The sequence below is a fragment of the Bombina bombina genome, chromosome 9, assembly GCF_027579735.1.
Source record: "Bombina bombina isolate aBomBom1 chromosome 9, aBomBom1.pri, whole genome shotgun sequence".
In the NCBI taxonomy this organism is placed as follows: Eukaryota; Metazoa; Chordata; class Amphibia; order Anura; family Bombinatoridae; genus Bombina; species Bombina bombina.
The window spans coordinates 85,843,599-85,856,177 of NC_069507.1; the positions used below are offsets into that span (position 1 = coordinate 85,843,599).

Sequence of the window (12,579 nt, forward strand, 5' to 3'; positions counted from 1 at the left end):
ATTTTGCCTCCTCCTGCTGGACAGGAGGGACCTTCCCACTAGTAATTGAATGACGTTATGGACTCTCCATATCTTAGGAAAGAAAACACTACTACGTTAAAAAAAAAAAAAAAAAATGGAGTGTGGCTGCCAAAGGCAACGGAGATAGTTAAAAATGGATTATCTAATGTACTGACTTGACAACTACCAAAAAGCCCTTCCCCTTAATCAACTTTAGCTATTTTTATTTATTTTAAATGATTTGACTAGAATAATTTACCTCATCCATCGTTAACCCTATATTCTTTTCTGTCAGTTTCATCAGCTCATAGAGATACATTCTAAATCCTAGTCCCCTAAAATCTGGCATTTTGTCTCCCTGTGATTTTCCAATCACTTGCCTTAAAGGGACAGTCAAGTTAAATAGGGAATGTAATTTTAAAACAACTTTCCAATTTACTTTTATCACAATTTTTTCTTTGTTCACTTGGTATTCTTAGTTGAAAGCTAATTCTAGGAGGTTCATATGCTAATTTCTTAGATCTTGAAGACTGCCTCTAATCTGAATGCATTTTGACCACTAGAGGGCATTAGTCCATGTGTTTCATATAGATAACATTGAGCTCATGCACGTGAAGTTACCCTAGAGTGAGTACTGCTTGGCTAATATGCAAGTCTGTTAAAAGAACTGAAATAAGGGGGCAGTTTGCAGAGGCTTAGATAAAAGGTAATCACAGAGGTAAAAAGTGCATTTCTATAACACTGTTGGTTAAGCAAAACTGGGGAATGGGTAATAAAGGGATTATCTTTCTTTTTAAACAACAAAAATTCTGGTGTTGACTGTCCCTTTAATAATTGTAAGTACCTACGCCCTCTGTTTACCTGGGATGAACTTATACACTTGGTTTTTATTATACAGGGGCCTTGAGTATCTGCTATGTTTTGTATTTGAGTCTCGACTTCACCTAAGCCTACCCATTTATTCAGGAAATTATTTAAACTCCCTTACCAATGTCATAGTTTAAAATGCTCTATGAAATTTATTAATTGAGAACTGTTTAATACATGCTTTCCTAGAGAATGAAACTAATTTAAAAGAGAAATAAACTCTCCTGGCCAATGCATATCAAGATATACCACTACAAATGGTCTGATACACATCAAGAAATAATCACACAGGTCCCTCATTTGTCTCTAAAACAAATTTCTGAGTATGGTGGCCCTTTTGCGACTTAAAACCTCAACCTCCAAAAGGCAGCTTTTTATCTTGATTAAGTCTACCCAATGGTAAAGAAAATGCATTGAGGTTTACAGTCACAAAAGGGTCATTAAACACAGGCAGTTGCTGGAGAGATACATAAAAGACCTATGTGATTTTGGAACTCTGCTCGGAGAACCACGCAGGTGAACTTGAACCCAGTGCCATGCCATTTCTGTGGGATCAATTCTAGACACCTAGTGACATGCATGCTTTTTCAGCATTTCTGTAACTGCAATGATTTGTCTGTATATTTAATCAGTTATTAAATACTCTTGAATCGGAGGTGCACTGACTTTCAGAATGAATTCAATCTGATGGGAAAAAATGGCATCAATGCCATAGATTAAAATACTAACACACTAGTACAGCGTTATACTGATAGCAGTGCTTAAAATAAATATTTTTAACAAACGTGTCAATAGAGAACTAAATCGTACATTGAGGCCTCGTGTAGATTTGACATTGAAAAGGCTGGTTGTCTCCTCGGCCTTTTCTCATCAAGAGGGGATACATATGTTGGTAGATCTAGATCTTCACTTGAATAGGTAAGATACTCATCCGCTGCAAGATCAGACTCTGTTAACATGAAGTCACTACCATTTGGGGCACTCTCTTCATCAGAATCCTCTTCTTCATGCTAATGAAATAAAAAATAAATACATTTATATCTACTGAATCAATATTTCTATGCATTTCAAATTATTTCTATGCATTTCAAATTCCACTTATATGCCCCTTTAAAATTGTTGCTATACCAACAATTTGTATCTTTAAACTAGATTTATTGCTTTTATTCTGTGATTAAAACCTCATGAAATGTTGCAAACAAATATATAATACAGGTACAAATCCCCAAATTCGTAATTCCAAAATCCAGAAATATTCTAACATCCCGACTTTTTATTATTACCTTTTTAAATAAAAGGATTAAAAATTACTATTTTGGATATATTGTATTTTTTGTGTGGCTTTTGTGTGCAACGGAAATAGCTTAAGTATTATAAGTTCAAAGAAAATGCGTTCGCTTAAGTGCAATCGAAGTTAACGCATGTCAGTTAGAGTGACTTCAGAGCTCTGGTTAACTGCTACGTGAGACAAAAAAGTGGCACAAAACACATCAAAAATACATTGAAAAGTACAGTCACACAACATTTGAATGCAATTTGTTAATACATTTTTCATCGTTATATTATAAGGGCTCAAAGATATACTAAAAACACTTTGAATATGTGAAGAACATTGGAATGTGAAATATTTACAGTAAATACATAAATACAAAGTTAAACACTTTCGCATAAATATGCTCCAATGCATTTATATATGTCTTGAAAATGTGTGAAAAACTAAATACACCTTATGATTCAATAGATTGTAGAATTACCTTTAGCAGCAATAACTTGAAGTAATCATTTTCTGTATGACTTTATCAGTCTTTGGTCTTATCTGTCCAAAGGACATTGTTCCAGAAGTCTTGTGGTTTGTTCAGATGCAACTTTGCAAACCTAAGCTGTGCTGCCATGTTCTTTTTAGAAATATTTTTTTTTCCTGGCAACCCTTCCATACAAACCATGCTTCTTCAGTCTTTCTCTAACTGTACTGTCATGTACTTTAACTTGCTAAATGAGGCCTGTATTGTCTGAGATGAAACTTGTTTTTTTTTTTGCAATTTCTCTGAGCATTGCACGGTCTGACTTTGGGGTAATTATGCCGAGATGCCCACTCCTGGGAAGATTGGCAAGTGTCTTGAATGTTTTCCACTTGTGAATAATCTTTCTCACTGTAGAATGATGGACTTTAAATTCTGTGGAAATGGCCTTATAACCCTTCCCAGATTGATGGGCAGCAATAATTGCTTCTCTAAGATGTCTTTCTTCCTTGGCATTGTGGTCACACCTGCTGATGATGAATTAATCAATGGCATTTGATTAGCAGCACCTGGCTACTACTTAGCCTCTTAATTGTTATGGAATCAGTAAGGGTGTTACACACATGGCTTCTCCATTTTGGCTTTATTTTTGTTAAATAAATCATAACATGGTGTAATGTGTCGTGTTGTTGTTCATCTAAAAGGCATTTACCTAATTTTAAAACCTGCTGAGCACCAGATGTTTGTTATTATGTCCTGATACGTAAAACCATAGAATTCAAAGAGGGTGTACCTTCTTTTTCGCATTACTGTATATACACATAAATGCATACGTATACATATATAAAAGTGCATTGGAGAATATTTATGCAATATTTATACTTAATAAAGTGATTAACTGTGTATTTACTGTAAATATTTCACATTCCAATGAGGGGGGGGGGAGAAGAGGGAAGAGAGAGAAAGAGAGAGAGAAAAAAAGAGCGAAAAAAAAGAGAGAAAAAAGAGAGAAAGAAAAAAAAGAAAGAGAAAAAAGAAAGAAAGAGAGAGAGATTGATTTAACTTTAGGTTTAGCGCACTTGAATAAGCATGGTTGGCTTTTTACTTTCAACTTATAATAACAGCGTATCCCAACACAGACAAAAAGCCTCTGTCTAGTAAAGTTAACGTGCAAAATAAAAGCCTCTGTCTAGTAAAGTTAAGTGCTAAATAACGTTCTACTCGTAATCTAGCCCATAATATATTTTAATTTATTTTCTTTCACATAGACCTGATAAACCTTCCCCAAAACATTTTATTTATTTTTAAATTAAATGAATCCATTTCAGAATATTCATATATTGCATATAGAAATAAATACCTCACATCCTACTCTTGATAAAGGAAGATTATTGCGTTTATATGTGAACTTGTATTTATAAATAACCATATATTATGGCACTGGTCTATAACAGAATTGAAAAGGGTAATGGAGTCATAACGAGAAATTAAAGAGTGGTAAAAAAACAAAATATAATAGAAATTAATGTCTACAAACAGGCAAGAGCATTTGAACTATTTGTTTGAAAATAGCTGAATGCAGCTGGTGGCGGCCATATTAGACATTTATTTCCTAAGCCGGATTTCTTCTTGTGAAAGTGGAACACACGAAGGTCTGGGCAAATCCAGATCTTAGTGTGTTTCACTATCACAAGAAGAAATCCAGCTCCAAAAATAGCAGAATGCTGCTGCAGCGGCCATATTAGACATTTGTTTCCTAATAAATAATCCGAATGAATATGTGAATTTTTTTTTTTAGTACTAATGTTACTGCTGATACTTTTAATTTTGTATTTAAAGGGACATTGTACACTACATTTTTTGTAACAATGTTTAGTTTTGCTTATTTTGTTGTGCTGATTTTCAGACTACTAACCAAGCCCCAATGTAGACTGAAGTATACAGATTCCTGCTTGCTCTCGTTTGTGTAATGGGTCTTTTCATTTGCAGGGGAGGGTCTGCTCTTCCTGCTTTCTCAGTCCCTTTTAGTGGGTGTCCCAGGCTAACCTCATCATCAGTGCTAAACTGGGAGCTTCTAGTTAAGTTTTTAAAAGGTTTTATACTTGATTCTTAGATCAGTATCTGTGCATATTCTTCTTTATAGTAGTGTCTATTACATGCAGTTATATGAACATTGGTGTATACTGTCCCTTTAAGGGGAAAAATTAAATATCAATATTGACATTTTAATGCTGAGTCTCCCTGTGTGTACACATAAATACACACTAGTGTAGCTATAGTTTAAAGTGACAGTAAAGACAAAAAAACCCTTAAAATTGATTGGATAGACCATGCAACAACTTTCAAATTTACTTCTACTATACATTTTGCTTAGTTCTCGTGTTAGAGTAATCCTAGGTGACCTCAGCAGTGTGCACGTGTCTTTTGCCTTCTGGCAGCACTGTTTACAACAATGCGTATAGCAATGTTGTACATAGTTGATAACACTGTTGCCATAGACTGCTTAAGACACATGCATGCTCCTAAACTCCTATAAGCCTACTTAGCTTTAGTCTTCAACAAAGGATACCAAGAGTACAAAACAACTTTGGAATCCTAATACTCTCCCTCCCATCCCCTTCGCTCAGCTCATGACCTCCTACTCTCCTCCTCTCTTGTTACCTCCTCACATTCCCATATACAGGACTTCTCCAGACCGGCTCCCATCTTGTGGAAATCTCGGTCTCGCTCCACAAGATTCTACCCTAGTTTTAAAAGCTTCAATCGCTCCCTAAAGACTCTACTGTTCAGGGACGCTTACAACCTACACTTACCTTTCCTAACCCTAGTTTCTCTCCTCCTTTGCTATCCCCTTGAACCCCCTTAGCATGTAAGCCTATGAGCCCAGCTGTTTGCCGATCACCTACATAAGAGTTGACTACAACAGTGCAACTCTCGGCAGGGCCCTCTACCCATTTGATCCCTATAAATGTTATCTTGTATACCACACCTATGTTTATGGCGCTGCAGAATTTGTTGGCGTTCTACAAATAACTGATAATAATAATAAAATAACAGAATTTATGTTTACCTGATAAATTACTTTCTCCAACGGTGTGTCCGGTCCACGGCGTCATCCTTACTTGTGGGATATTCTCTTCCCCAACAGGAAATGGCAAAGAGCCCAGCAAAGCTGGTCACATGATCCCTCCTAGGCTCCGCCTACCCCAGTCATTCGACCGACGTTAAGGAGGAATATTTGCATAGGAGAAACCATATGGTACCGTGGTGACTGTAGTTAAAGAAAATAAATTATCAGACCTGATTAAAAAAACCAGGGCGGGCCGTGGACCGGACACACCGTTGGAGAAAGTAATTTATCAGGTAAACATAAATTCTGTTTTCTCCAACATAGGTGTGTCCGGTCCACGGCGTCATCCTTACTTGTGGGAACCAATACCAAAGCTTTAGGACACGGATGAAGGGAGGGAGCAAATCAGGTCACCTAAATGGAAGGCACCACGGCTTGCAAAACCTTTCTCCCAAAAATAGCCTCAGAAGAAGCAAAAGTATCAAACTTGTAAAATTTGGTAAAAGTGTGCAGTGAAGACCAAGTCGCTGCCCTACATATCTGATCAACAGAAGCCTCGTTCTTGAAGGCCCATGTGGAAGCCACAGCCCTAGTGGAATGAGCTGTGATTCTTTCGGGAGGCTGCCGTCCGGCAGTCTCGTAAGCCAATCTGATGATGCTTTTAATCCAAAAAGAGAGAGAGGTAGAAGTTGCTTTTTGACCTCTCCTTTTACCGGAATAAACAACAAACAAGGAAGATGTTTGTCTAAAATCCTTTGTAGCATCTAAATAGAATTTTAGAGCGCGAACAACATCCAAATTGTGCAACAAACGTTCCTTCTTTGAAACTGGTTTCGGACACAGAGAAGGTACGATAATCTCCTGGTTAATGTTTTTGTTAGAAACAACTTTTGGAAGAAAACCAGGTTTAGTACGTAAAACCACCTTATCTGCATGGAACACCAGATAAGGAGGAGAACACTGCAGAGCAGATAATTCTGAAACTCTTCTAGCAGAAGAAATTGCAACTAAAAACAAAACTTTCCAAGATAATAACTTAATATCAACGGAATGCAAGGGTTCAAACGGAACCCCCTGAAGAACTGAAAGAACTAAATTGAGACTCCAAGGAGGAGTCAAAGGTTTGTAAACAGGCTTAATTCTAACCAGAGCCTGAACAAAGGCTTGAACATCTGGCACAGCGGCCAGCTTTTTGTGAAGTAACACAGACAAGGCAGAAATCTGTCCCTTCAGGGAACTTGCAGATAATCCTTTTTCCAATCCTTCTTGAAGGAAGGATAGAATCCTAGGAATCTTAACCTTGTCCCAAGGGAATCCTTTAGATTCACACCAACAGATATATTTTTTCCAAATTTTGTGGTAAATCTTTCTAGTTACAGGCTTTCTGGCCTGAACAAGAGTATCGATAACAGAATCTGAGAACCCTCGCTTCGATAAGATCAAGCGTTCAATCTCCAAGCAGTCAGCTGGAGTGAAACCAGATTCGGGTGTTCGAACGGACCCTGAACAAGAAGGTTTCGTCTCAAAGGTAGCTTCCAAGGTGGAGCCGATGACATATTCACCAGATCTGCATACCAAGTCCTGCGTGGCCACGCAGGAGCTATCAAGATCACCGACGCCCTCTCCTGAGTGATCCTGGCTACCAGCCTGGGGATGAGAGGAAACGGCGGGAACACATAAGCTAGTTTGAAGGTCCAAGGTGCTACTAGTGCATCCACTAGAGCCGCCTTGGGATCCCTGGATCTGGACCCGTAGCAAGGAACTTTGAAGTTCTGACGAGAGGCCATCAGATCCATGTCTGGAATGCCCCACAGCTGAGTGACTTGGGCAAAGATTTCCGGATGGAGTTCCCACTCCCCCGGATGCAATGTCTGACGACTCAGAAAATCCGCTTCCCAATTTTCCACTCCTGGGATGTGGATAGCAGACAGGTGGCAGGAGTGAGACTCCGCCCATAGAATGATTTTGGTCACTTCTTCCATCGCCAGGGAACTCCTTGTTCCCCCCTGATGGTTGATGTACGCAACAGTTGTCATGTTGTCTGATTGAAACCGTATGAACTTGGCCCTCGCTAGCTGAGGCCAAGCCTTGAGAGCATTGAATATCGCTCTCAGTTCCAGAATATTTATCGGTAACAGAGATTCTTCCCGAGACCAAAGACCCTGAGCTTTCAGGGATCCCCAGACCGCGCCCCAGCCCATCAGACTGGCGTCGGTCGTGACAATGACCCACTCTGGTCTGCGGAATGTCATCCCTCGTGACAGGTTGTCCAGGGACAGCCACCAACGGAGTGAGTCTCTGGTCCTCTGATTTACTTGTATCTTCGGAGACAAGTCTGTATAGTCCCCATTCCACTGACTGAGCATGCACAGTTGTAATGGTCTTAGATGAATGCGCGCAAAAGGAACTATGTCCATTGCCGCTACCATCAACCCGATCACTTCCATGCACTGAGCTATGGAAGGAAGAGGAACGGAATGAAGTATCCGACAAGAGTCTAGAAGTTTTGTTTTTCTGGCCTCTGTCAGAAAAATCCTCATTTCTAAGGAGTCTATTATTGTTCCCAAGAAGGGAACCCTTGTTGACGGAGATAGAGAACTCTTTTCCACGTTCACTTTCCATCCGTGAGATCTGAGAAAGGCCAGGACAATGTCCGTGTGAGCCTTTGCTTGAGGAAGGGACGACGCTTGAATTAGAATGTCGTCCAAGTAAGGTACTACAGCAATGCCCCTTGGTCTTAGCACAGCTAGAAGGGACCCTAGTACCTTTGTGAAAATCCTTGGAGCAGTGGCTAATCCGAAAGGAAGCGCCACGAACTGGTAATGTTTGTCCAGGAATGCGAACCTCAGGAACCGATGATGTTCCTTGTGGATAGGAATATGTAGATACGCATCCTTTAAATCCACCGTGGTCATGAATTGACCTTCCTGGATGGAAGGAAGAATAGTTCGAATGGTTTCCATCTTGAACGATGGAACCTTGAGAAACTTGTTTAAGATCTTGAGATCTAAGATTGGTCTGAACGTTCCCTCTTTTTTGGGAACTATGAACAGATTGGAGTAGAACCCCATCCCTTGTTCTCTTAATGGAACAGGATGAATCACTCCCATTTTTAACAGGTCTTCTACACAATGTAAGAATGCCTGTCTCTTTATGTGGTCTGAAGACAACAGAGACCTGTGGAACCTCCCCCTTGGGGGAAGTCCCTTGAATTCCAGAAGATAACCTTGGGAGACTATTTCTAGCGCCCAAGGATCCAGAACATCTCTTGCCCAAGCCTGAGCGAAGAGAGAGAGTCTGCCCCCCACCAGATCCGGTCCGGGATCGGGGGCCAACATTTCATGCTGTCTTGGTAGCAGGTTTCTTGGCCTGCTTACCCTTGTTCCAGCCTTGCATTGGTCTCCAAGCTGGCTTGGCTTGAGAAGTATTACCCTCTTGCTTAGAGGACGTAGCACTTTGGGCTGGTCCGTTTCTACGAAAGGGGCGAAAATTAGGTTTATTTTTTGCCTTGAAAGGCCGATCCTGAGGAAGGGCGTGGCCCTTACCCCCAGTGATATCAGAGATAATCTCTTTCAAGTCAGGGCCAAACAGCGTTTTCCCCTTGAAAGGAATGTTAAGTAGCTTGTTCTTGGAAGACGCATCAGCCGACCAAGATTTCAACCAAAGCGCTCTGCGCGCCACAATAGCAAACCCAGAATTCTTAGCCGCTAACCTAGCCAATTGCAAAGTGGCGTCTAGGGTGAAAGAATTAGCCAATTTGAGAGCATTGATTCTGTCCATAATCTCCTCATAAGGAGGAGAATCACTATCGACCGCCTTTATCAGCTCATCGAACCAGAAACATGCGGCTGTAGCGACAGGGACAATGCATGAAATTGGTTGTAGAAGGTAACCCTGCTGAACAAACATCTTTTTAAGCAAACCTTCTAATTTTTTATCCATAGGATCTTTGAAAGCACAACTATCCTCTATGGGTATAGTGGTGCGTTTGTTAAAAGTGGAAACCGCTCCCTCGACCTTGGGGACTGTCTGCCATAAGTCCTTTCTGGGGTCGACCATAGGAAACAATTTTTTAAATATGGGGGGAGGGACGAAAGGAATACCGGGCCTTTCCCATTCTTTATTAACAATGTCCGCCACCCGCTTGGGTATAGGAAAAGCTTCTGGGAGCCCCGGCACCTCAAGGAACTTGTCCATTTTACATAGTTTCTCTGGGATGACCAACTTGTCACAATCATCCAGAGTGGATAATACCTCCTTAAGCAGAATGCGGAGATGTTCCAACTTAAATTTAAATGCAATCACATCAGGTTCAGCTTGTTGAGAAATGTTCCCTGAATCAGTAATTTCTCCCTCAGACAAAACCTCCCTGGCCCCATCAGACTGGGTTAGGGGCCCTTCAGAAATATTATTATCAGTGTCGTCATGCTCTTCAGTATCTAAAACAGAGCAGTCGCGCTTACGCTGATAAGGGTTCATTTTGGCTAAAATGTTTTTGACAGAATTATCCATTACAGCCGTTAATTGTTGCATAGTAAGGAGTATTGGCGCGCTAGATGTACTAGGGGCCTCCTGAGTGGGCAAGACTCGTGTAGACGAAGGAGGGAATGATGCAGTACCATGCTTACTCCCCTCACTTGAGGAATCATCTTGGGCATCATTGTCATTGTCACATAAATCACATTTATTTAAATGAATAGGAATTCTGGCTTCCCCACATTCAGAACACAGTCTATCTGGTAGTTCAGACATGTTAAACAGGCATAAACTTGATAACAAAGTACAAAAAACGTTTTAAAATAAAACCGTTACTGTCACTTTAAATTTTAAACTGAACACACTTTATTACTGCAATTGCGAAAAAACATGAAGGAATTGTTCAAAATTCACCAAATTTTCACCACAGTGTCTTAAAGCCTTAAAAGTATTGCACACCAAATTTGGAAGCTTTAACCCTTAAAATAACGGAACCAGAGCCGTTTTGAACTTTAACCCCTTTACAGTCCCTGGTATCTGCTTTGCTGAGACCCAACCAAGCCCCAAGGGGAATACGATACCAAATGACGCCTTCAGAAAGTCTTTTCTAAGTATCAGAGCTCCTCTCACATGCGACTGCATGCCATGCCTCTCAAAAACAAGTGCGCCACACCGGCGCGAAAATGAGGCTCTGCCTATGCTTTGGGAAAGCCCCTAAAGAATAAGGTGTCTAAAACAGTGCCTGCCGATATTATTATATCAAAAACATAATTTATGCTTACCTGATAAATTCCTTTCTTCTGTTGTGTGATCAGTCCACGGGTCATCATTACTTCTGGGATATTATCTGCTCCCCTACAGGAAGTGCAAGAGGATTCACCCAGCAGAGTTGCTATATAGCTCCTCCCCTCTACGTCACCTCCAGTCATTCGACCAAAGACCAACGAGAAAGGAGAAACCAAGGGTGTAGTGGTGACTGAATTATAATTTAAAAAATATGTACCTGCCTTAAAAAAACAGGGCGGGCCGTGGACTGATCACACAACAGAAGAAAGGAATTTATCAGGTAAGCATAAATTATGTTTTCTTCTGTTATGTGTGATCAGTCCACGGGTCATCATTACTTCTGGGATACCAATACCAAAGCAAAAGTACACGGATGACGGGAGGGATAGGCAGGCTCATTATACAGAAGGAACCACTGCCTGAAGAACCTTTCTCCCAAAAATAGCCTCCGAAGAAGCAAAAGTGTCAAATTTGTAAAATTTGGAAAAAGTATGAAGCGAAGACCAAGTTGCAGCCTTGCAAATCTGTTCAACAGAGGCCTCATTCTTAAAGGCCCAAGTGGAAGCCACAGCTCTAGTGGAATGAGCTGTAATTCTTTCAGGAGGCTGCTGTCCAGCAGTCTCATAGGCTAAACGTATTATGCTACGAAGCCAAAAAGAGAGAGAGGTAGCAGAAGCTTTTTGACCTCTCCTCTGTCCAGAATAAACGACAAACAGGGAAGAAGTTTGGCGAAAATCTTTAGTTGCCTGCAAGTAGAACTTGAGGGCACGAACTACATCCAGATTGTGTAGAAGACGTTCCTTCTTTGAAGAAGGATTTGGACACAAGGATGGAACAACAATCTCTTGATTGATATTCCTGTTAGTGACTACCTTAGGTAAGAACCCAGGTTTAGTACGCAGAACTACCTTGTCTGAGTGAAAGATCAGATAAGGAGAATCACAATGTAGGGCTGATAACTCAGAGACTCTTCGAGCCGAGGAAATAGCCATTAAAAATAGAACTTTCCAAGATAACAATTTTATATCAATGGAATGAAGGGGTTCAAACGGAACACCCTGTAAAACGTTAAGAACTAAGTTTAAACTCCATGGCGGAGCAACAGTTTTAAACACAGGCTTGATCCTAGTTAAAGCCTGACAAAAGGCCTGGATGTCTGAATTTTCTGACAGACGCCTGTGTAACAAGATGGACAGAGCTGAGATCTGTCCCTTTAATGAGCTAGCCGATAAACCCTTTTCTAAACCTTCTTGTAGAAAAGACAATATCCTAGGAATCCTAACCTTACTCCAGGAGTAATCTTTGGATTCACACCAGTATAGGTATTTACGCCATATTTTATGGTAAATCTTTCTGGTAACAGGCTTCCTAGCCTGTATCAGGGTATCAATAACCGACTCAGAAAAACCACGTTTTGATAAAATCAAGCGTTCAATTTCCAAGCAGTCAGCTTCAGAGAAGTTAGACTTTGATGATTGAATGGACCCTGAATCAGAAGGTCCTGTCTTAGAGGTAGAGACCAAGGCGGACAGGATGACATGTCCACTAGATCTGCATACCAAGTCCTGCGCGGCCATGCAGGCGCTATTAGAATCACTGATGCTCTCTCCTGTTTGATTTTGGCAATCAATCGAGGAAGCA

At 40.5% G+C, this 12,579-nt stretch overlaps 1 protein-coding gene across 2 annotated transcripts in view; it reads right to left on the reverse strand.

The window, feature by feature from the left end:
• The window catches only part of FAM13C (family with sequence similarity 13 member C), a 564,754-nt gene that overhangs the window by 79,838 nt on the left and 472,337 nt on the right, over nt 1–12,579 (reverse strand). For both annotated transcript variants that reach the window (XM_053692240.1, XM_053692239.1), the window contains one exon: nt 1,678–1,877. In XM_053692240.1, the coding sequence (XP_053548215.1) occupies nt 1,678–1,877 (200 nt within the window). The remainder of the gene's footprint in view (nt 1–1,677; nt 1,878–12,579) is intronic.